Source organism: Pogona vitticeps, chromosome 3 (assembly GCF_051106095.1).
Source record: "Pogona vitticeps strain Pit_001003342236 chromosome 3, PviZW2.1, whole genome shotgun sequence".
Taxonomy (NCBI): domain Eukaryota; kingdom Metazoa; phylum Chordata; class Lepidosauria; order Squamata; family Agamidae; genus Pogona; species Pogona vitticeps.
In genome coordinates, this window is record NC_135785.1 from 166,807,791 (window position 1) to 166,828,170 (window position 20,380).

General features: G+C 40.2%; 1 protein-coding gene across 14 annotated transcripts in view; it reads left to right on the forward strand.

Moving 5' to 3' along the window:
* The window catches only part of MCF2L (MCF.2 cell line derived transforming sequence like), a 165,355-nt gene that overhangs the window by 138,682 nt on the left and 6,293 nt on the right, over positions 1-20,380 (forward strand). For 6 of the 14 annotated variants that reach the window (XM_072994596.2, XM_072994599.2, XM_072994597.2 and 3 more), the window contains 12 exons: positions 2,187-2,302; positions 4,323-4,392; positions 5,517-5,609; positions 5,720-5,812; positions 7,250-7,375; positions 9,334-9,555; positions 10,433-10,525; positions 11,090-11,168; positions 12,100-12,166; positions 13,386-13,501; positions 15,481-15,540; positions 16,220-16,294. In XM_072994596.2, the coding sequence (XP_072850697.2) occupies positions 2,187-2,302; positions 4,323-4,392; positions 5,517-5,609; positions 5,720-5,812; positions 7,250-7,375; positions 9,334-9,555; positions 10,433-10,525; positions 11,090-11,168; positions 12,100-12,166; positions 13,386-13,501; positions 15,481-15,540; positions 16,220-16,294 (1,210 nt within the window). The remainder of the gene's footprint in view (positions 1-2,186; positions 2,303-4,322; positions 4,393-5,516; positions 5,610-5,719; positions 5,813-7,249; positions 7,376-9,333; positions 9,556-10,432; positions 10,526-11,089; positions 11,169-12,099; positions 12,167-13,385; positions 13,502-15,480; positions 15,541-16,219; positions 16,295-20,380) is intronic. The other 8 variants (XM_072994602.2, XM_078391443.1, XM_078391440.1 and 5 more) reach the window with 2 other exon arrangements.

Here is a 20,380-nt window from a genome sequence, read left to right on the forward strand (position 1 = left end):
CTAGGTAATGTTGTATGTCTACAATTAACAGTATGAGGTCTGAGCCAAATATCTTCAGATATATAAAATGTGTTCTGTGAAACAGCTGCTCTCCCCTAGAAAGAATGGCCTTTCTAATGTGACAGTGCTCCCCATAAGCCCTTAGCAAACCATTTGTCTTGTCCAGCTCTATGTATGACTTTATATTCTCTTATATTTTTGGTTTTTGGTGCCATTTTGAGGTGGTCTGCACTGCATCTCAATAGAAGAAGCCCAATTTTTCTTCTCTTGATGAAGCAGGGGTGAGTTGTGTTCTGCAAAACACAGCTAATTCAAGCAAGTGTTGGCACTGCTGTTCGGTTGCCCTACCAAAGATCACGAAAATGAGGAGGGCAGCCTTAGGAAGATCAGCTCCTTTGTGAAAAAAACCCTGTTCCATATTTGGCTCATCTCTAGGTTCTGTGTATTAAAGAAGTTGTTGCACTGTAGCTCCCATATAATAATAATAATAATAATAATAATAAACCTTTATTGGCATACAGCAGAAGGAGCCGCAAAATAAATACAGTAAAATACGCATACAGGGTTCGTTGCCTGCGAGTGGGGTGCAGAGAAAAACAGCGTTAAGCCCCTCATTTTAGAGAGGGCATGTTGCGACGTCTCTGAATAATGGCGTGAACATATTGAGCAGTTGATACAGTAACTTCCTTGTTAGTACCATTCAAGAGGTATTGGGTTTTCTTTAGGTCATCCCATCGCGTGTGGGAGGGGGGAAAGACCGACTGGTGGAGCAGGCGGATATCCATGTACAAAATGCAATGAAACAGCATATGATGCAGAGATTCGGTTTTTCCCTGGCCACATGGACAGGTTCTCAGGTCTGTAGGTAGGCCCAGGTATCTGCCCTGCACTAGATTTGATGGAACTATGTTGCATCTGGCGAGAGTAAATGCCCAACGCTTTCTAATGTGACAGTGCTCCCCATAAGCCCTTAGCAAACCATTTGTCTTGTCCAGCTCTATGTATGACTTTATATTCTCTTATATTTTTGGTTTTTGGTGCCATTTTGAGGTGGTCTGCACTGCATCTCAATAGAAGAAGCCCAATTTTTCTTCTCTTGATGAAGCAGGGGTGAGTTGTGTTCTGCAAAACACAGCTAATTCAAGCAAGTGTTGGCACTGCTGTTCGGTTGCCCTACCAAAGATCACGAAAATGAGGAGGGCAGCTCCTTTGTGAAAAAAACCCTGTTCCATATTTGGCTCATCTCTAGGTTCTGTGTATTAAAGAAGTTGTTGCACTGTAGCTCCCATATGCTAGAGACAGATTTCTTGCCAAGAGAATCTGTGTGTGTACAACAGAAAACAGTTTCCCCTCAGGGCCATAACATTACCTATTTCTGCATAGTATTTGGAGGTAGTTCCCAAGAAGATACAGTCCATCTCACTTTGAGTCTCCTCGAAATGAGAACACCTGTTATGTAATGGTCTCTCGAAGGCTACAATTTGGCAGGGCACAGGGACATCACATGACCTTTAACCTCCACTGACTCTGGCCCAAAAAGCCCTGAAATAACCTCTCCAGTATCCTGGTTTTGCATTTCCTGTATTATTTCCCATTGGAAGCCTGGTCCTTTACATATACCCGCTAAAAGGGGAAAATCTTCTCTGGCTGCTTCTAATGAAGAATAAATATGAGTACTTAAAGTACAAATTAAAACAGGTGTGTGCGTCTTTCCTGCTCTGTGGAAATACTGAAGAACAGGCTTCGTTGCCTCCAGCAGCTGTCATAAACAGGAACTGGTGTCAGGAAGGAAGAAGAAAGAACAATTGGCTTAAAAGGTCACAGCATGAAGTTCTCCAGTCATTGTGGTTGGCTGTGGAAGCAAAACATTGCAATTGCCAACTGGATAAATGGTTATAAATAGTTACGATTTACTTGCAGATAAATAGTTCAGGAAAAAGAAACACCGCAGCTCCGTTTTTTAAAACTAAGATTCTTTAAAATTGGCCATTCAAAGACTTGAGGTGCATTTGGGCTAATATTTAAAAGTGACAGCTGCTGAAGGAGAGTTGAATGCTTCTGTAGCTTTTGCTGAAATATTGCTGCATGCTTTATCTGCTTTGAGCAGGCTGGATTTTCAGAGAAAAGGAAAAAAAGAAGTTGGAATACAATCCAAGCAATTTATTTATTTTCCTTTTGTATCACAGGGCTATGCTGCAGAAATGGACAATCCCTTAATGGCACATCTTATTTCGCCAGGGCTGCAAAATAAGAAGGATGTTTTGTTTGGAAATATGGAAGAAATCTATCAGTTTCACAACAGGTTAACATCTGTGTTTGATGTGTACATGTGCTAATATTAGAAGCAGGGCATTTAAAAAGGGTGGCAACTCACCCTGTAATATAGATTAAAATATCTTTAAAATATGTCACAAACCAAAATCACAAGTCACAATAATTGTCCATATGTTTTTCACTTTGTGAGGTTTCTGTCATGCAGACAGTTGCCTAACTGGCAATGCAACCAATCTCACAATCACTGCACAATTGTTTATATGAGGAACCTGTACCAAAGGGAGGACCTACTTGCATGGATACCACTCCTTGCTCATTTTTTTCCAACACAATTCTGCTGTTTAAAAAGAAATCATGATTTGGACTGCAGCCCACTTTCTCAGACCTGTTAAATCTTTTAAGATTTAGCATTTTGACTCATTGGTTTTTTGAGGCCCCAAGAAAACTATTACCCAGTTCATGCCCACTTTCTTACAAATAAGTAATAATAAGTGTGTGCCATCAACTCAATTCTGACTTACAGTGACCCTTTTCAGGGTTTTCTCGGTAAAAAAATACTCAAAAGTAGTCTACCATTCCCTTCTTCTGGGGCATCTTGGGACTGTGCAATGTGCCAAAGGCCACACAGGCTGGCTGTACTTACAGGAAGCACCGTTGGGAATTGCGCTCCCAACCTCTGACTCCACAGCGAGATGCCTAACTCACTGAGCTATCCAGCCAGCTAATACACCAAAACACATGCAGATTTTATGATATGGGAAACAAGAGAGATAATGTCTGTGCTTCCTTGTTCAACTCTTACTGAAATAAATATCAGTCTTCTGTTTTTGGCAATGAGGTGCAGGATAGTCATGTCCTCCCTCATCAAACTCCATAGCTGCTTTCTGGTTCATCAGGAGACATGGCAACTGAGAGCAGAAGCCATTCTGTCAGAAAGCTAGCAAGAAGAAAGGATATCAGTGAGATGTGGAGAATGGGACAGAATCTTCACATAGACAGTGAGGGACAGAGGGTTGGAATGCAAGAAAAGGGAAGGCTGAGGAGGTTCCAGAGCCCTCTGACACTGGAGGGCCTGCGGCTCAGATTGTAGGATCTGCCATTTTGTAGTCTTGAAAACCTCCGGGGTTTGGGCTCCTCCTGTTAGAATTCAGTTAAGTGAAATATTTGACAGAAAATGCAATTTCCAGTTTGAAAAAAAAATGCTGTTTAGCTTCTTTCCGATTGTTATTGGTTCTGTTTTCATTCTTCATTTTCAACAACATAGTTGGTTTGTTTCAGGGATATGTGGTCTTTATATATGCCAAATGCGTGCATGTCAGAATTTGAATTTAACAAAGTTTTTAAAGCTTTAACATTTATATAGTGCAATTTTCCTAAGTGCTAAAAGCCCTTTTATGCTATGTTCATGTCCAGCCTTATTATTTTTTGGTCTTTTTCTCCATCACCTTCTCTTCCTGTTTTTGTGTTCCATTCTGTCCATTTAAATTAAGCTCTTCATATTTTGCCTGCTACTTAATAAAGCACTATAATTATTTATCAGTGCTGAACAACATTCCCTCTAATTTTTAGCACCGCTGAGTGGGGCTCTACCCCCCCCCTCTCTTGTAACTCTGCTCCCCCCCCTCCCCATGCAGGGTTCCATCATGACTTGAACCAAAGGGGCTGGAAACGATCACTGTGGGTCTGTGGAAGAGGAGGAAAGCTATGCAGGGCGGGGCAGAATTACATCTGCTTGCACAGCCATGCACCTTAGAGGGAATTCTGATGTTGAAGTAATGTAAATAAGTTATTACCACCATCATCAATGTCAGTAATTCTTGGACACTTCCAGCCAATACTGTTCTATAATTTTCCTGGGAACGTTGTTTTTTTCTGGAATGTGGTACTCTTTCTGAATCCTATTTCTTTAATTTAACATAAGGAAACTCCAGCCCCCTGCTTGTAAAATTACAGAAAAACACATGAAAAGTAAAGTAGAAGAGTTCATGTTGTAGATATTTGTAGGTTATTTCATATTATCAAATCAAATCAAATTATTTTCTTTGTAGAATATTCTTGAGAGAACTAGAAAATTACATAGAATATCCAGAACTGGTAGGAAGGTGTTTCCTTGAAAGGGTAAGTAGTAGCTTTTAAGTGAACTAGACTAGTGACATTTTACTCACTTACTTTTTCTGAATGTTCTACTCAATTCAGAGAACATAATACATGTCTATGTTACATATTTCTAGACCTTCATGCTAAAAACAAACTAACATACCTTTTCACTCAACACTCCGCACTCAGTTAGGATTCATTCAAATAGTTCAGTGGTACATTTGGTGCTTAAATAAAAATTGGTGATTTAAATGTTTGCATTTGTCTCAGAGAAAATACTAGATTCAATCTTTGACATCTCAAATTATAAAAGAATTAAGTAGGAGATGACAGGAAAAACCTATGCCCTTAACCCTGGAGATCAACTTCCATTTAAAGTGGACAATATTGGACTAAATGGAGTAATAGTCCAGCCTGTTTCAAGGTAGCTCCCTATGTTAGCTTGGTTACATGAAATGTCGTTACACAGATCAGCTACAGTTAGCAGAATTGGCAGAATTCTGACAAAAATTCTGCAGTAGTATTTCAGAAACTACAGTCTCGTGACCTGGTTCTTACTATGTAGAACTTCTTGTCTGATTAGAGAGACTGAATTTATTTGCACTGTCTAGAGCAAAATATTAGAATGCTAATTGCTTGTTAGCTCCTAAGAACTAGCAGATTCAACCATCAGAACTTCACTGTTCTCCTGTATCTATGACTAATGTTGCATAATACAGGTTTTCAGATTGTTCAGATGGGAAGTGCGGCAGAAATATGGGAAGACATATTTTGTCCTCTTCTTGATCAGTGGTTCTCAAAGCGTTCTTGGACTGCAATTCCCAGAAGTCTTCCCCATCAGCTGTCCTGGCTGGGATCTCTGGGAGTTGCAGTCTCAAGAACACCCAAGGTTGTGAACCACTGTTTTGACCTACAGTGTGCATTGCTGTCAACAAGAGTGGCCAATACCAGTGAGGGAATATAGGAGTTACAGCAAAAAAAACATCTTGAAGGCCCAAAGTTTTCTTCCCTTTATTTTGTTAAAGCAGCCACAAATATCACAGTGAACAGTTAGTAACATTCTCATTATAGATGTGTTTATTTACTTCACAATCAAGCAAAATCCCAGATTATTAGAATTCATAGCTCTTTCCTTTCAAATTCAGATGGAAGACTTTCAGATTTATGAAAAATATTGTCAAAATAAGCCTCGATCTGAAAGTCTGTGGAGGCAGTTCTCAGACTCCGTATTCTTTCAGGTAATTTATTTTATTTTATTGAAAACACATTCGTTACTTAATGAGTATCATTCTCAGTATACCTCACAAAATACTTTCTTTCAGTTCTTTATTCATGCATGTTTTAATAGGAATGCCAAAGAAAACTTGACCATAAGCTGAGTTTGGATTCATATTTGTTGAAACCTGTTCAAAGGATAACTAAATACCAGCTGTTGCTAAAGGTAAGAGGCAGGAACAGAGCTTAAATGCCACACAGTCAGTGGTGAGGGATAATGGGAGGTACAATCCAAAATATATGGAGGGTGTCTGATTGGGAAAGGTTAATGCTTCTCCAGGGATGGTAGAGTGTATTACTGAAAACAGAGATTGGATCTTTACTTTAAAAAAACTACAGCTTTCAAAATTCCTCGGATAGGATTCCTTCAATATGTTAAAAAATATATATCTTGGATATTTTGACCAAATCGTGGGCAGGCTGCTTCTTTTTCAGCAGCAATAGTTTAAAATGTTTTTTTTAAAAAATTACCATAAACAGTTAATAAATGGCACCTTAATCAGTGTTTTTCCAGGTTGATATTTTGTTCATCTCTGGTCTTGTTTTTTTTTTGTTTGTTTGTTTAAACCTCTCCCTCCCACTGGTTTTTGTTTTAAAATTCCACTGAGAGGGTTAAATAGGTGGCAGTAGAGGTACCCCACTTCCAGAAAGTGAATTGTGAAATTACTCTGTAGAGGAAGGTGAGGGGATTTCAGCTTCTCTCCCTGTTCATGGTCTGGATCAAAATACTCCAAGCTTACTAGAGAGTGCGAAATAAAGAGATTGTGAGCAGGACAACATGTATTTAATGTAGTATGCATTTTAACCCTCAGACAGTATTCATAATTTGCAACATATACTACAATACTGTAGTTGACTTCAACCAAAGCTTTATGAAATAGATGTCTCTGACTTCCACATGTGAGACACTCCTGCCACTGAAATTTGGTAGTGGTGGGGTCACATACATTCTGTTTATTCCCACCACCCAACAGCTCATTACACATTCCAGAACTCTGCTCTGAAACACTCTCAAGAAGAGTGTAGAGAGGTCATTAGGCTTTGCAGAAAATGGATCAAGTGTGATCCCTCTCGTAGATCCTCCATAGACAGAAGAAGCCCTTCCATTTGCAGATGCAAAAATATGGATCCAGCAAATTCAATGCATGCCTATGCTTTCAAAAGCTAAATCTGGGAGGTGACGATTTGTCCAAGGCTGGGCTGACCATGTTCACCATCACCATTAGCTATGTTGGCTAGGGCGGAAAGGAGTTTCAGTCCAACACCATCTAGTCCACTGGTTCTTAACCTTGGGTTACTCAGGAGTTTTGGACTGCAACTCCCAGAAGCCTTCACCACCAGCTGTCCTGACTGGGGTTTCTGGGAGTTGCAGTTCAAAAGCATCCGAGTAACAAAGGTTAAGAACCACTGATCTAGTCAATCATATTTTGCAAACCCTTGACCTGAACAAGGTCTTCCAGCAGAATGTCTCCAGTTGTACCATCTCTTATTGTAACCAGTTACTTTACAATATCACTGTGCCAGTGTTATGTCATGCAAGAGGTTATCTTTATTGTTTTGAGAAACTGATGTTCCCCTTGAGGTGTTTGCAATTCTTCCCTAGGAAATGCTAAAATACAGTAAAAATTGTGAAGGTGCTGAAGATCTCCAAGAAGCACTAACCTCAATAATGGGAATCCTCAAAGCGGTTAATGATTCCATGCATCAGATTGCAATAACAGGCTATGATGTAAGTGTGTTTTAACTTTTCACATTTCAGGATCAGTTTTTTTTTTTTTAAGCAAAAGCAATCCTAACAAATGTTTTCAGTACCCATTGTCTTTTACCAGTTATCTGAAATTGTAGCTAAATATATAACATCATCTGATGAATGTATATAGTTCATATTTTTGTTTAGTTTCCGCTATTCATATGACAGTTTCTTTCTTCAACTTATATAGGAAATATCAGTCTCCCCCGGATGCTTAGTAAAACACAATGGTACCAGAACTAATCCATATTTTCCCCATGTTTACATCTGCCTTTTCTTCCTCTGCTTTTCCTATCTCAGATTTAAGATTGTAAGCACTTCAAAATCAGGGCCTTATAATCTTAATCAAGTCCCATATCAAGACTCTTATGTCTCAAGACAGTGAACTACAACTGTGTATGTGTGTGTAGTTGCACATAAGTATGGATCTGTGTCCTTTTTTCATACCTACAGAGACAATGCCTAACAATAAAATCATGTATTAGAAAATATGAATTCTATCTTACCTGCTTTTGTTCAATGACAAATCACCAGGTCACCTAAGACTTAGGCCTGTATGCTGTTGTTGTCAGAAAGATCTCCACCTTCTGTAACCGAATGCCAGTTCAGGGATATTGTCCTCTTTCCTGTAGCATTTCTAAAATGCATCACATCTCTGCTGATCTGTTTCTGTTCCACATAAAAAGAAAAATAGCAAGATGGGAAAAACATGTGAATGATTTGATCTGATGGAAGAGAAGGTCTAGATGTCCAACAGATATCGTCCCTCCCCCTTCCATCCCTTACTTCTATTTCTGCCCCTGCTATTATTGCCTGCAGAATGACATGGCCATACGGCTGAAATGAAAGGGGGGGGGGAGCTTTGTCCCACCCTGGGGAGGAGGTGGGACACTTGAGCATAATGCTAACCCTCATGTGTTGAGGGGCAGGAAAAGGAAGGCTTTAACGACCAGTTCTGCCACAAGGCATGCCTCTTTTTCCTTGGGTTGCTCGGCCTGCCTGCTCATTGTTCAAAATTGAGGCCACCCAGTTGCTTTTGAGGCCCCATAGAAATTTCTAACCTGGTTCTCCTGATTAACATAATAAACAAAAGGGGCCAAGGAAATATGTGCCTGTCCCATTCTAGTTGTCTACAAGACTTATGGGCCAGCCTGGAGTACTTTCAATCTAAATAGATAATAATCTGGCAGGAAGTGCTGGGGATGGGTGGTAGTGGTAAGACCCAACAGTGGATGGGTGAGCGAGACCCTTCCCCACTTCCATGAATCATGTGATTCATGCAGATATCCCTCAGGGAGATAATACCCTGAGGCTGACTCAGACTGTGACCTTCCTTAAATCTTAGGGTGGTAACGGGCCCAGGAAGCCTCCCCGCCCCCCAATTTGGCCAGCAAGGACACAGCTGGAGGGTGCAGAAAGGCCCTGGGGCTGGGGTCTTGCCCTGATTGGGCTGGAAAGGTGGCTGGGAGTGCCTACCTGCTCTTGGACCCAGGTTGTGCACTGTGAATAAGTCCTGCTGCAGGTTCAAATAGTTTCAGTGGAGTTGTGGCCCTTTTTTCACCTTCTCTTTGGTGTCTTCTCTATTTCCTGGCTGGAGGGGCATTCTCGTAAGTCTTTCCACTGAAGGCATGAAGGAGGATGTTAAAAATGCTGAAATATTAGGTTAAAACATTTTCCTAACAAGTCCATATCAGGTCCTAAGGGCGCGCACACTCTCTGGTTCTTCAGCCTAGAGTCAACTGGCTAGACTAGGTGATGGAACTCCAGAACTATATGTCACTACCTCTGGGATATGAATACAGATTTCAGATTTGCTCCAATGTTTGGTTTCAAGCTAAGCTTTCTTGCTTCACAGGACAGAATGAAGAAAAGACAAAGAAGGCCACCTATGTTTTTAACTAAACATATACATGTCTGCTGTTTTTTTTTTAAAAAAGGGAAACCTAAATGAACTGGGCAAGCTTCTGATGCAAGGATCCTTCAGTGTCTGGACAGATCATAAGAAGGGTCACTCCAAAGTGAAGGATCTGGCACGATTCAAGCCGATGCAGAGACATCTCTTCCTCCATGAGAAGGCAATATTATTTTGCAAAAAAAGAGAAGAAAATGGAGAAGGATATGAAAAGGCACCTTCATACAGTTATAAGCATTCTCTAAATGTAAGATTTTTTTTTTAAAAAAAAGAACATTCTGATAAATAGAGTAAAAGCAATAACAGTTTAGTTACAGCTGCATAATAAAATCTTGATTTATATTTTTCTTCTACCTTTTGTTCACAAGACTTTGTTTCTTCTCACATGGAAATTGATAAAACAGTTTCTTTATATATTTTTTTCATAATATGAACATTTTAATGGTTTTCTTCATTGATTTCAGTGTTTTTTTAGCTGAATACATTATTAGCTATTGGATTTTTTAAAAAATATACACATGGTTTTATGCATATTTCCTTCTCCTAATGCACAGCAAGCTTTGTAAATGTGTGTATTTCTGAAGCATGATATGCTTGGTTTTGCAATAACTGTTGAAATGCACAATATCAATAACTGCCACTACAAATCTTGACTCCAACAAAACTATTTTCTGTCTTTAATTATTTCTGACAAATTGAACAGTGGACCAAACTCTGAGCAAAACACAACTAAGCACAACTAAGTCTTATTGAATTAAACTGGGCTCATATGAGGCTCAGACTGGACTATGTGCAGTTAGCAGATTTTAAAAGAGATGCTCCCTCATGTGGTAAAAGGCATCAGTTTGTCAAAACACTATTTTCCTCAACTGTTAGTCTGATTGGCTGGCTAGATAGCTCTATGAATTATCGTAGGTATCAGGCTGAAGACCCAGGGGTCGGGTTCAGTGCATCCCAGAAGAGCCAGCCTGAAAAATTGTTTTGTATCAGTTTAATCAAACAAGTACATGAGAAGATCACAGCTGAAAAAGCAGTTGGGCTATTTAACATAAACAGTTTCAGATTTGCTTTTGATGTCTGCATACAATTGATGGAAGTTTTGCTTGGGAAATTTTGTTTTCCAGATGACTTCAGTTGGAATAACAGAGAACGTCAAAGGTGATGCTAAGAAATTTGAAATCTGGTATAATGCAAGGGAAGAAGTTTACATAATACAAGTAAGGAATTGTTTTGCTCTTTGAAGCGTTGTTTAGTTGTTCTTTCCTGGCTCCGGGCCCTCTAAAATACTATGCGTGTAAGAGAAAGTGAACTTGGCATTTGAGGGGCAGCTGTTAGATGCTCCTCTATATAATACCTTCTCTCAAGAGCTGGAAATCTCTGAGCTTCTGTGGATCTGCTTTGCAGAGACAACCTCCAAAAAATGTCAGATTCCAGGGACTGGGGGAGCTGCCACTACTGAGAGGGTTTACCAGTAATTATGTCTCTGGTTTACATAATATATAGAACAGATGTCAGTAGATCTGAGGAGGAGGAAACACTCTTTGAAGCAACCCTGTGAGCATTGTTGGACTGCAAGTCCCATAATCCTTCATCACTGGTTATACTGATTACGGCTGATGGGTTTTACAGTCCAGCAACATCAAGAGAGCCTTGTGGTGTCTGCCTGTGTTCTAAAAAGTGCTCATCGCACATGTATGATTAATATGGGTTTTTACCTTGTTCTTTTGTTTCATTAGTAGGAAGAAGTTGACTGAATATCTGATTTCTCCTTTCTGAAATAGGCTTCAACCCCTGACATTAAAGCCACCTGGGTGAATGCAATCAGAAAAGTATTGACAAGCCAACTACATGCATGCCGCCGTAAGTCTCCGTGCCCTCCACCCAGCAATACCTAATAATAGCAAAGTGATCATTGGTGTGATGGGGTGCATTTATTTTCTATAAAGGGCACTTATACCTTTTATTGCCTTTGTAGAGTTCTGGGAATTAGATTAAAGGAGGTGAAATTAAAGAAAAAAGACTTGCTGATCCATGTTGATCCTAGGATTTCCAATCATTGAAGCAGGTCTCGTGTAAACTGTACCCCAGTTGCATCCTCTTTAGTATTCCAGTAAAAGACAGTGAGGAGTGGGGAGAAGGAAGTGAGTTACATTTATGCAAAGTTTGCTCAAATGTGGATCTAGACAGAATGGTGAGGTTTTATTCCTAGCCAACTTTAGTGAGTTAGCAGATCAGAAGATACCCTGGTGAATTACAGTGCATTTGCATTTGCTTCATTTTATGCAAAACACAAGCTTTCTTCAAGCAAAATGTTAGCCAGCATTCTGAACATGGTTAGAAGGGGAGCGCCTAGCATGGCCCCCCACAGTTGTCACATTGCTCACTGTTTCAGTAGCAACTCTGAGAAGGAGAGGGCTGCTGCTCATGTGTTGGCTTTATATGCAAGCAAGACTCCTGGGTTTTGGCTCACATGTAGTGACTTTGCAAGAATAGCAGCTGCCTGCTCTTTAGGCACGCTTCTGAGGCTAAGAGTGAAATAAAATGGAGGACACAAATTAGGCACCCCCTTCTACATATGTTCAGAACCCAGGTTAATATAATGTCCAAATAGGACTAAAAAGCCACAATGTGATAATCCTGTCCATGTTGTTTGTTTAGTGTGATTGGAGTCATACTGAGTCTGGTATGTTTCCTTTGACTCCATGCATGCTGTACAGAAAAGTTTCCAAAAGTCATACAAAGATTTATAACATGACTATGAGAGGTGTGTCTCTTTTTTTGTTCCTTACAGAAGCTAGCCAACACAGAGTTCTAGAACATACGCATAGTTTGCCCTTACCTGCATCATGCAATACAAGGTGAGTTACTTTATAAACTAAACAAGTTAATTTATAAAACACTGAATCATCTTATACTCTTCTGCTTTAATTACCCTCTGCTTTCCATTATTTGTTAGGTAGATGTAACAGCTGAAAAGTTTAAATTCCTTGTTCATTTAAATACAATATATTTTATGTCTTTTTACTAGTAGTCACCACAAATATGCATGAATCCTTAGAAGCCTGCCTTTCTTTATGGCCACAAGGCCAACTATGTGGCCATCTTAAATCTTTATTTGCTTTATTCCACTGTTTTGCATTTCTAAAAAGCCAATGTTTTAGAAATGTACATACATAAACATTGTACACGAAAAATACTATCACCAGCAACTCTTTTACTACTTTCCCTAGGAACCTGTATTTACTTACTTGCAAATTGTGTCTGGCACATCACTCTTCCTTCATTCTTGGTCTGAAAACATTGGAGACATAGAATGAGGCAGGCGAAAATCATGTCATAGCACAGAAATATAGGACCCAGCTTTACCTTGGTTTCCTCATGTTGTTCTTGATAAGCAGGCCACATGGCAGCCTCCATATCCATGCCTCTGTGTGCTAGGGCTGATGGGAGGCGCACTGCTCCAGTGTGCTTCCATCAATGCATTACTGGCTAATAAGGACTGGTGGGAAGATAGGATTGAAATAGGGTAGGCAAGCCAGAATGGAGCAAACTTCACTCCAGTCCAACTGCTGCCTTACAGGGTTTTTTCTTTTAATATTTTTAATATTTTGAGATCACAGAGAAGTGGAATTTAGGATGCCAATCCTGTGGATACAGGGGTCCTACTGCAGGGAGGTAATTATTGTTATGACTTCAGGAGCAGTTAGAGACACTGGGTCACATCCTGGAGCGTGCAGAGGGAATATGTGGGCCAATCCCCTATGATGATTTGTTGGCATCATCTTAGTGGTTCCAAATCTTGGATCTCCCCAATGTTCTTGAACTACAACACCCAGAAATCCTGCCCAGCACAGCTGGTGGTGAAGGCTTCTGAGAGTTTTAGTCCAAAAACATCTGGAAACCCAAATCATTGGGGAAATCACAGGTCTTAAGTGTGTATCTCATTCATAGGCTTGCTTTCTAATTTAATGAACATTATTTGTACTTGTTGTGGTATGGTTGTAGTTACCTTGTGATAATAAATGAAGAAAGTAGATTGGCACTTAATATGTACTTTTATTTCTCATTCACAAACAGCCCTTCCCAAAATGAAAGTAGGAACATTAGGAAACAAGAAGAGAGAAATGCTGATCTTGTGAGCCCAGATGGTTGTATCAGTTCAGGAGCACCAAAGTATCCTGAAAAAGGCAAAGGTAAATTTTGTAGTACACTTTGATTATGCGTGGGTATAAGTTAATAGCAAAGTGAGAGGCGTTATGGTGTGAAAAGATTAAAGTGTCAGCTTTTTATTTTGTGATAGCATGTTCTGTGATACATAAAACTAGTAGCTTTGGAAGAATTTAAACTTTTCATTTCAGTGGGACATACAGCTAACATAAACTAAACCTGCTGGTAGGCTTCTTTGCCAAATACTGAAATACAACAATTGTCAAAGTCCTTTACAAAGCAATCTGTTTGGTCCAGTGGTTGGTTTTCAGTGCAGCTATTATGATTCAAACTAGAGATGGGGGGTATTCGCATTCATATACAAATATGAATATCCCCACACAGGTGGCATTAACGAGGGTCCAGCCCCATGGGGCCGGACGGTCCACTCACTGATCCACCGCAGATGTGGACAGCGTGATTCTACCAATGGCTCCGCAGTGCGCGATCCGCCCTTCACTGCTGGCAGGAGGACAAGCCTCGCTGCAAGGTCGAAGAGTGGCGAGCGGATTGCGCGCTGCGGAGCCAATGGTAGATCCACACTGTCACGTCCATGGCAGATTAATGAGTGGACCGTCCGGCCCCATGGGGCTGGATCCTCGTTAATGCCACCTATGCGGAAATATTCATATACGAAAACCCCCATCTCTAATTCAAACCCATGTGTAAGTAGAAAAGACTCGGGAGATATATGACGTTGGCCTGAATCCAGTTGCTGACTTACGCTTGCATAAATGAAATAGTGTAGGCCATGGCAGCAAATTGCTATTTGTTATAGAGGTGTTGGTTGCATTACTACATGTGTATCTGATTGCTTGACCAAGAACACAACCAGCACCTCATTGATGAGCAGCAATTTGCTGCTGTGATTTACCCCATTTCACTCACACAACTGCATGTTGGCATTTGGATTTTGTTCAGTGGTTTGTTAATTTGATTAAATTTCAGTCATTATCTCTTCACAAATACTTGTGCTTCTGGTCTATTTATCTTTCAGTTCTATGTTCTTTCTCTCTCCTCCTCCTCCTTTCTCTCTCTCCCTGTCTTCCCATCTCATATTTTTCTTAAATAGCTGAGTCAATCCAGATCAGATTCCTACATCAGATTGCCAGGTCTTTTTAGAAAAAAACACTTCAGATTACAAAATTTCACTGACACCAGAAATCAAAATTGTACATTTTAGAAATACAGTTATTTTTGTCCAGTACAGACTGTAGTTGCTTTTACCTTCTGTTGGCAGGGCAGGCAGGAGTGGGGAACTGAATTTGGAAAGTAACATCATTACCTAGGAAATACTATTTTCACAAATGCTAAGAGTGACTTTATTTAACAAAATATTAGCTTAATATTTTGCTCTGTAATAAGGAGCTAGTGTTTTTATCAGTTTTCTTTTTGCAATGCTATATGAATGTGTTTTTAAACACTTTCAGTGCTTTAATATCATCATCATCATCATAGAACTGCAGATCTGGAAGATCTCATTGAGTCCAGTCCCTGTTGAGGAGGCACACTGGAGAATAGAACACCCAACGTCCGGCTCTGCAGCCAGACACCTAAGCCACTGAGCTGTCCAGTTTGCTTTAAGCCTGTGACAAATGCTTTACTTGTGAAGGCTGTTTTACACATGTGGACATATTCACTAGTTCCATGTTGTTGGTGGATAAGTTATCTGAACTGTCCACTTTTAACCAAATACTGTAGATATCTTCATAGTGAATAAGGAAGACATATTGAGATTATTTGTTCATGGCAGCCATGGGGCTTGGGGGAGGAGTGACCTTCATGATCCCATCAATCATCCTAATGGGATGGGTGGACCGTTTTTTCTTTGTACAGCCTGTAACAGGTCTGTCTCTCTAATAACTTCATTACCTTTGAGTTCTTCTGGAACAGCTGTGTTTTAGTGCAGCCACCTATTTTAAGTTCATATAGAGTGAGCAGTAATCTTCCACTCTTGCCTTTACAGAAACAGCATCACTTACCATTAAAAGCCAGACTTTGCCAATGACTCTTCTTGCAGGACCAGGTATTGATGCAGAATTTAGTGTTATTAGAATAAAATTATATATGAACTGATAGAACACCAAAACAGCAAATTTATAATTACAAATTTTCTACTCTTGTTTAAATACCCTATTTTTCGTGTATAACATGCTCCCACTTTTCTTTTTCTTTCTTTTTTAATTATTTTAACTATAACATAAACATAGAATACATAAACTAAAATACAAATTGACTGTGTTCCCCACCACCACAGACGGGACCTCTTTTCTAGCCCAAAATTTCTTTTTTGCAAGAAAATGGAGGGGGAAAGCAGAAATCAAAGCGCTTTGATCCCTGCCTTCACTTTGATCCCTTCCCCTTAATTCCATGTATGAGACAACCCTCAATTTTTAATCTAAATATTTTAGACAAAAGTATTGTCTTCTACATGGAAAAATACGGTACTTGTACTTATAACCACAAAGTGCTTTTTTTGCATTTTGCCTGTGCATGTTGAGTATCTGTTGTGTTCTGTTTTGGCTTGCTCTTTTTTTTAAGAAGAGGGTACCTCTTGAAATTACATTGTTTCAAAACCCATTTCTGTTTTCCAATATAAACTCAAAGGTAATTTGCATGCAACCCCCCTGTTTTTCTTTTCTCCAGTTCCTCAATCTGTTTGTCTCTTTCTGTCTGTCTGTTTTTGCTTATTCATTCTTCCGCAGCTTCTCCTGTCAGCCCTGACAAAAACACTAAACGACATGAAGTAAAGAGTGATCCAACTCCTCTGGGTTTGAGAGGTAGAGTGCTATCAAATTTTCTTGTTTATAATGGCAGAATACCAATGTAGGATGTGCATCATGTTGGTTGCATGTGCCAGTCTCTCTCTCTTTTTTTGAAGTATTCTCACTTATCTTGGTAACGAATTTTGATTAGGTGCCTTTTCGTTTACTAACAAAGTGAACTGAAAAGCCACTGGTAATTATTAGGTCAAGGAAGCAATTTTCTTTTTGCCAAGCCTACTTGTTACAGCTCTCATTTGGAAGCATCTGAAAATAAACTCTGGGTTTTGGATATCAAGGTGGACAGCAGCTATATGTGCGGAAAACTTTTCCTGCCATCTCCAGTGAACAGCACAAAAGCCCCTCCTACAACAAGACTGACTCCTGATGTTCTTCACTAGCATTGTGGGAGGCCAGTCTCAACATGTTCATGGGTTGTAGTTGTTTGTCCAGTGTGTCAATAGTCACTGACATATCTGAGCGCTGGTTTCACAGTGTAAAAATTTAATTAGTCTCCCCATCACGTCAATGTCTATCATTCATCCTTTGCCTCAGTTTATGAGACTCAAATCCCTCAGCGTTCAGCCACAGAGGTCTTAAATCTCTTGACCACCTACTCTTTTCCTTATGATTGCTTTTCATTGGATTGGACAGGAAAACTGATTTGCACATAGAAATAACACAATACAGTAGTAGTACAGTGGTGCCTCGCTTGACGATGTTAATTCGTTCCAGCGAAATCGCTGTAGAGCGAAAACATCGTCAAACAAAATGGAAAAAAACCATTGAAATGCATTGAAAACCGTTCAGTGCGTTCCAATGGGCTGAATACCTGCTCGTCCAGCAAAGATCCTCCATATGGCGGCCATTTGCGGTGCCTGTAAAGCAAGGAATCCGTCCTAGAAAACAGCGGGGGGCCATTTTCTTCAGCCAGTGGCCATTTTGAAACCCGACGATCAGCTGTTCCCGAAGCAGGGAACCGATCATAGCTAAGCGAAATTCCCCCATTTAAACCATCGTTTTGCAATCGCAAAAGCGATCGCAAAAACATCAACATAATGTGGATTCATCGTAGAGCGGGGTAATCATCCAGCGGGGCATGACTGTAATAGTATAGTCACCTGTTTCAGGCCCTTTTCAATGTGTGTGAGAAGCAGGCTCAGCATTGCGAATCAGATAGCTGGGCATTTACCCAGACTCCAGGGCACCAGCAGAGGACCCATCACCTCAGGCCCATGGCTTTGGTGCTCCTGTTTCTTAATGTTGCTGTTTGCTTGCTGACCTGCTCTAAGGCCCTGAAGAGATGAATGAAACATTATTCGCTCCCATTTTTCTCAGAATGTACACAAGCAGGTGGTACCATTGACAATAAGGAGGATGAGAATCCGTTGATGGGCAGGGGGGTTGCCTCCTCAGAAGGCATGTTGCTCCCAGATGGGCTGGGAGGCTGCCTTGGAAGTTGTTAATATTCAAGTGTCTTTTTCTTATGGTTGGTTACATCTGCATTTACATAGCTTAGCAACAGGATCACTTATTGCGCTCAATGTACATTTCCATTTTAAGATGAATATTTCCAAATGCATGTGCCCTTATTAAAACTGTTATCTATCTAATTGTACCCTACAAGTTTTTGGGTATTCCAGGAGCACTATTCCCCCACCCCTCCCCCAAATGCACACAGTCTCTGGAGAGCTGACCGGAGGGAACCAGTTTTTAAATTGCTAGTGTACTGTTTGTACTGTTAAACTTTCAGGAAGCTTGGACCCAAGATTTCTTGAGCAATCTTGGCATAGTATTAGGAGTAAGACTTTGGGAGCAATCCCATGAGAAGCCCTCCATGTGTGGAAAAAGATATGTTTAAACACTTTTTCTCTGGAAACTTTATTGACCTGGGCTGGGCAGTACAAAGAAGAAGTTTTCAAATTGATGTCTGCTGTGTTGCTTTTTATGTAGGTATACAGTATATGTAGTTATATGTGTTGTCCAGAAAATATATATGCCATGAGCTTAAGGAGACATGCATACAGACTGAAAGCCTAATAAAGGTTTGGCAATTTGTGGGCTTCCAAATTTCATTGGAATGGAGCTCCCACCAACCTTAGCCCAGATAACACATGATGTGCCCTTTCTTTGCATAATGGGTGCTGCTCAAGACTCTTTCAGATATAAATACCTTCTATAAGAAGGAATGGAATAGGAACAGTTTTTAAGGAAAGAGATGAGGTCTAAGGCATAAATAGACTGATCCAGAAATACAAAAGGGAAGGTTAATAGTACCTATAAAAAAGCTCACATAGGGGCCCAATAGTAAGATCCTGTACAGACCATTAAAAAAAAATACACTGTTGCTCCATTATGTTCAAATTGCATTTTTTTTACTTGCCTGTGGCTCTGGGAAACCATTCTGAGAGACACAGAGAACAAAAATTAAGAGTCAGAAGCTTACTTTTTTTTTTAGTGGGGAAAAAAAACAAACCCTCTTGAAGCAAACGCCCTTAATGATTTACCTAATTTCATCAACTGATGTTCATTATTGCATAAGTAATTTCAGAAAGTAGTTTGTCCATCCATAATGCTTCAATGACAGAAGAACTGGTAACTACTGATGTCCTCGTCCACGGCCTCATCAGAAGAAATAATTATATCTTTATAGGGACTGGCAACCCTGAATTGCCAACAAATTTGAATAGTTCTGTGGTTACGCTGAGGATCTGGCCCCAGTGTGCTAGCAAACAACATTGTGTGAAAAACTGAGGTGAGAAACAAGAAGGTAGTCATCACAGCAGCAGTGTAATGCACTGGGAATATTTATTATTCAGTTCTTTCACAGATGCCAGTTCTGTGTTAACATGGAACAGGGCCAAGTGGTACAGCACTACTTATCTTTTACTAGCCGCCCAGCGCAGGCAAGGTAATGTATCCCTTCTAGGCCACATGAACTTCATGCATGGTGTGGTGTGCTGTGACGTGTGACTACACAGTGACTTGCTTTGTTTTTTGCTTAACATCCCATAGTTTGACAGCTGACACCACTATTCTTGCAGAGCTGTAGAAACAATGTGCATAAACATTAGGGAGTTTGTGCCATTCTAATTATCAGTATCAGGGCTAGGCCACTTATTTTATTTATTTACAAGATATTTTTGTTAGCCGCGCCATTACCAATGGTCTCTGAGCGACGTACAACGACATTAAAACTTTAGAAAACATTAAAACCATTAAAAATAGGCAATATTATAATAATACCCTGTATTAAAACAGTCAATTTCCCATTAAAAAATCTTGCTGCTCATACAGCCAGCTACTGGATACTGTTTAATTAAATGCTGGCTAAAAAGAAAGGTCTTTGCCTGGCGCCGAAAAGTGTTGGAGCCAGGTGGATCTCTATAGGGAGGGCGTTCCAAAGTTGTTGGGGGCAACAGCCAAGAAGGCCCTATTTCGACATGCCATCCCCCTCACCTCTTTCAGGGATGGCACCTTCAGAAGGGCCTCCTGGCCTGATCTTAGAGGACGGGCAGGCACATATGGAAGAATGCAGTCCTTTAGGTAACCAGGTCCTAAGCCATTTAGGGCTTTATATGTCAAAGTAAGCACTTATGACTTCCAAGGAGCAACTAGGAGCTACCTCTGCTTTCTGAGTTTGGTGTAGTGGGTAGAGTGATGAACTAGGACTCAGGAGGCCTGGGTTCCAATCCCTGCTCAGCCATGGAGAATGGATGGAATTGGTGAAACCATTCCTTAAATATCTCACTTGCCTTGAAAGCCCTATTAGGTTTGCTCTAAGTCAGTTCCAGCTGAACAGCACATAACCACCTCTGGTTATGAGGGACAAACCAAATGTGTGTATTACGGTAATTGGCACCATGTGGGAGAGGGGAACTAAGTATACATTAGCTCTTTGTGGGGGATCCCCAGTTACATATAGTCTCTACCATTACCCTGAGTATAAAACATAATTGTGCTATGCATGGTTTGTTATTGTGTTCATTCTTGTATTTTGTTGGGATGTATAGCAGAGAAAGCATATGTTGAAGATCTTTCATCGCATTGCAGTTACTTAGGAGGAACATAAGAGAAATGGAGTGAAATATTGTCCAGCTTTCA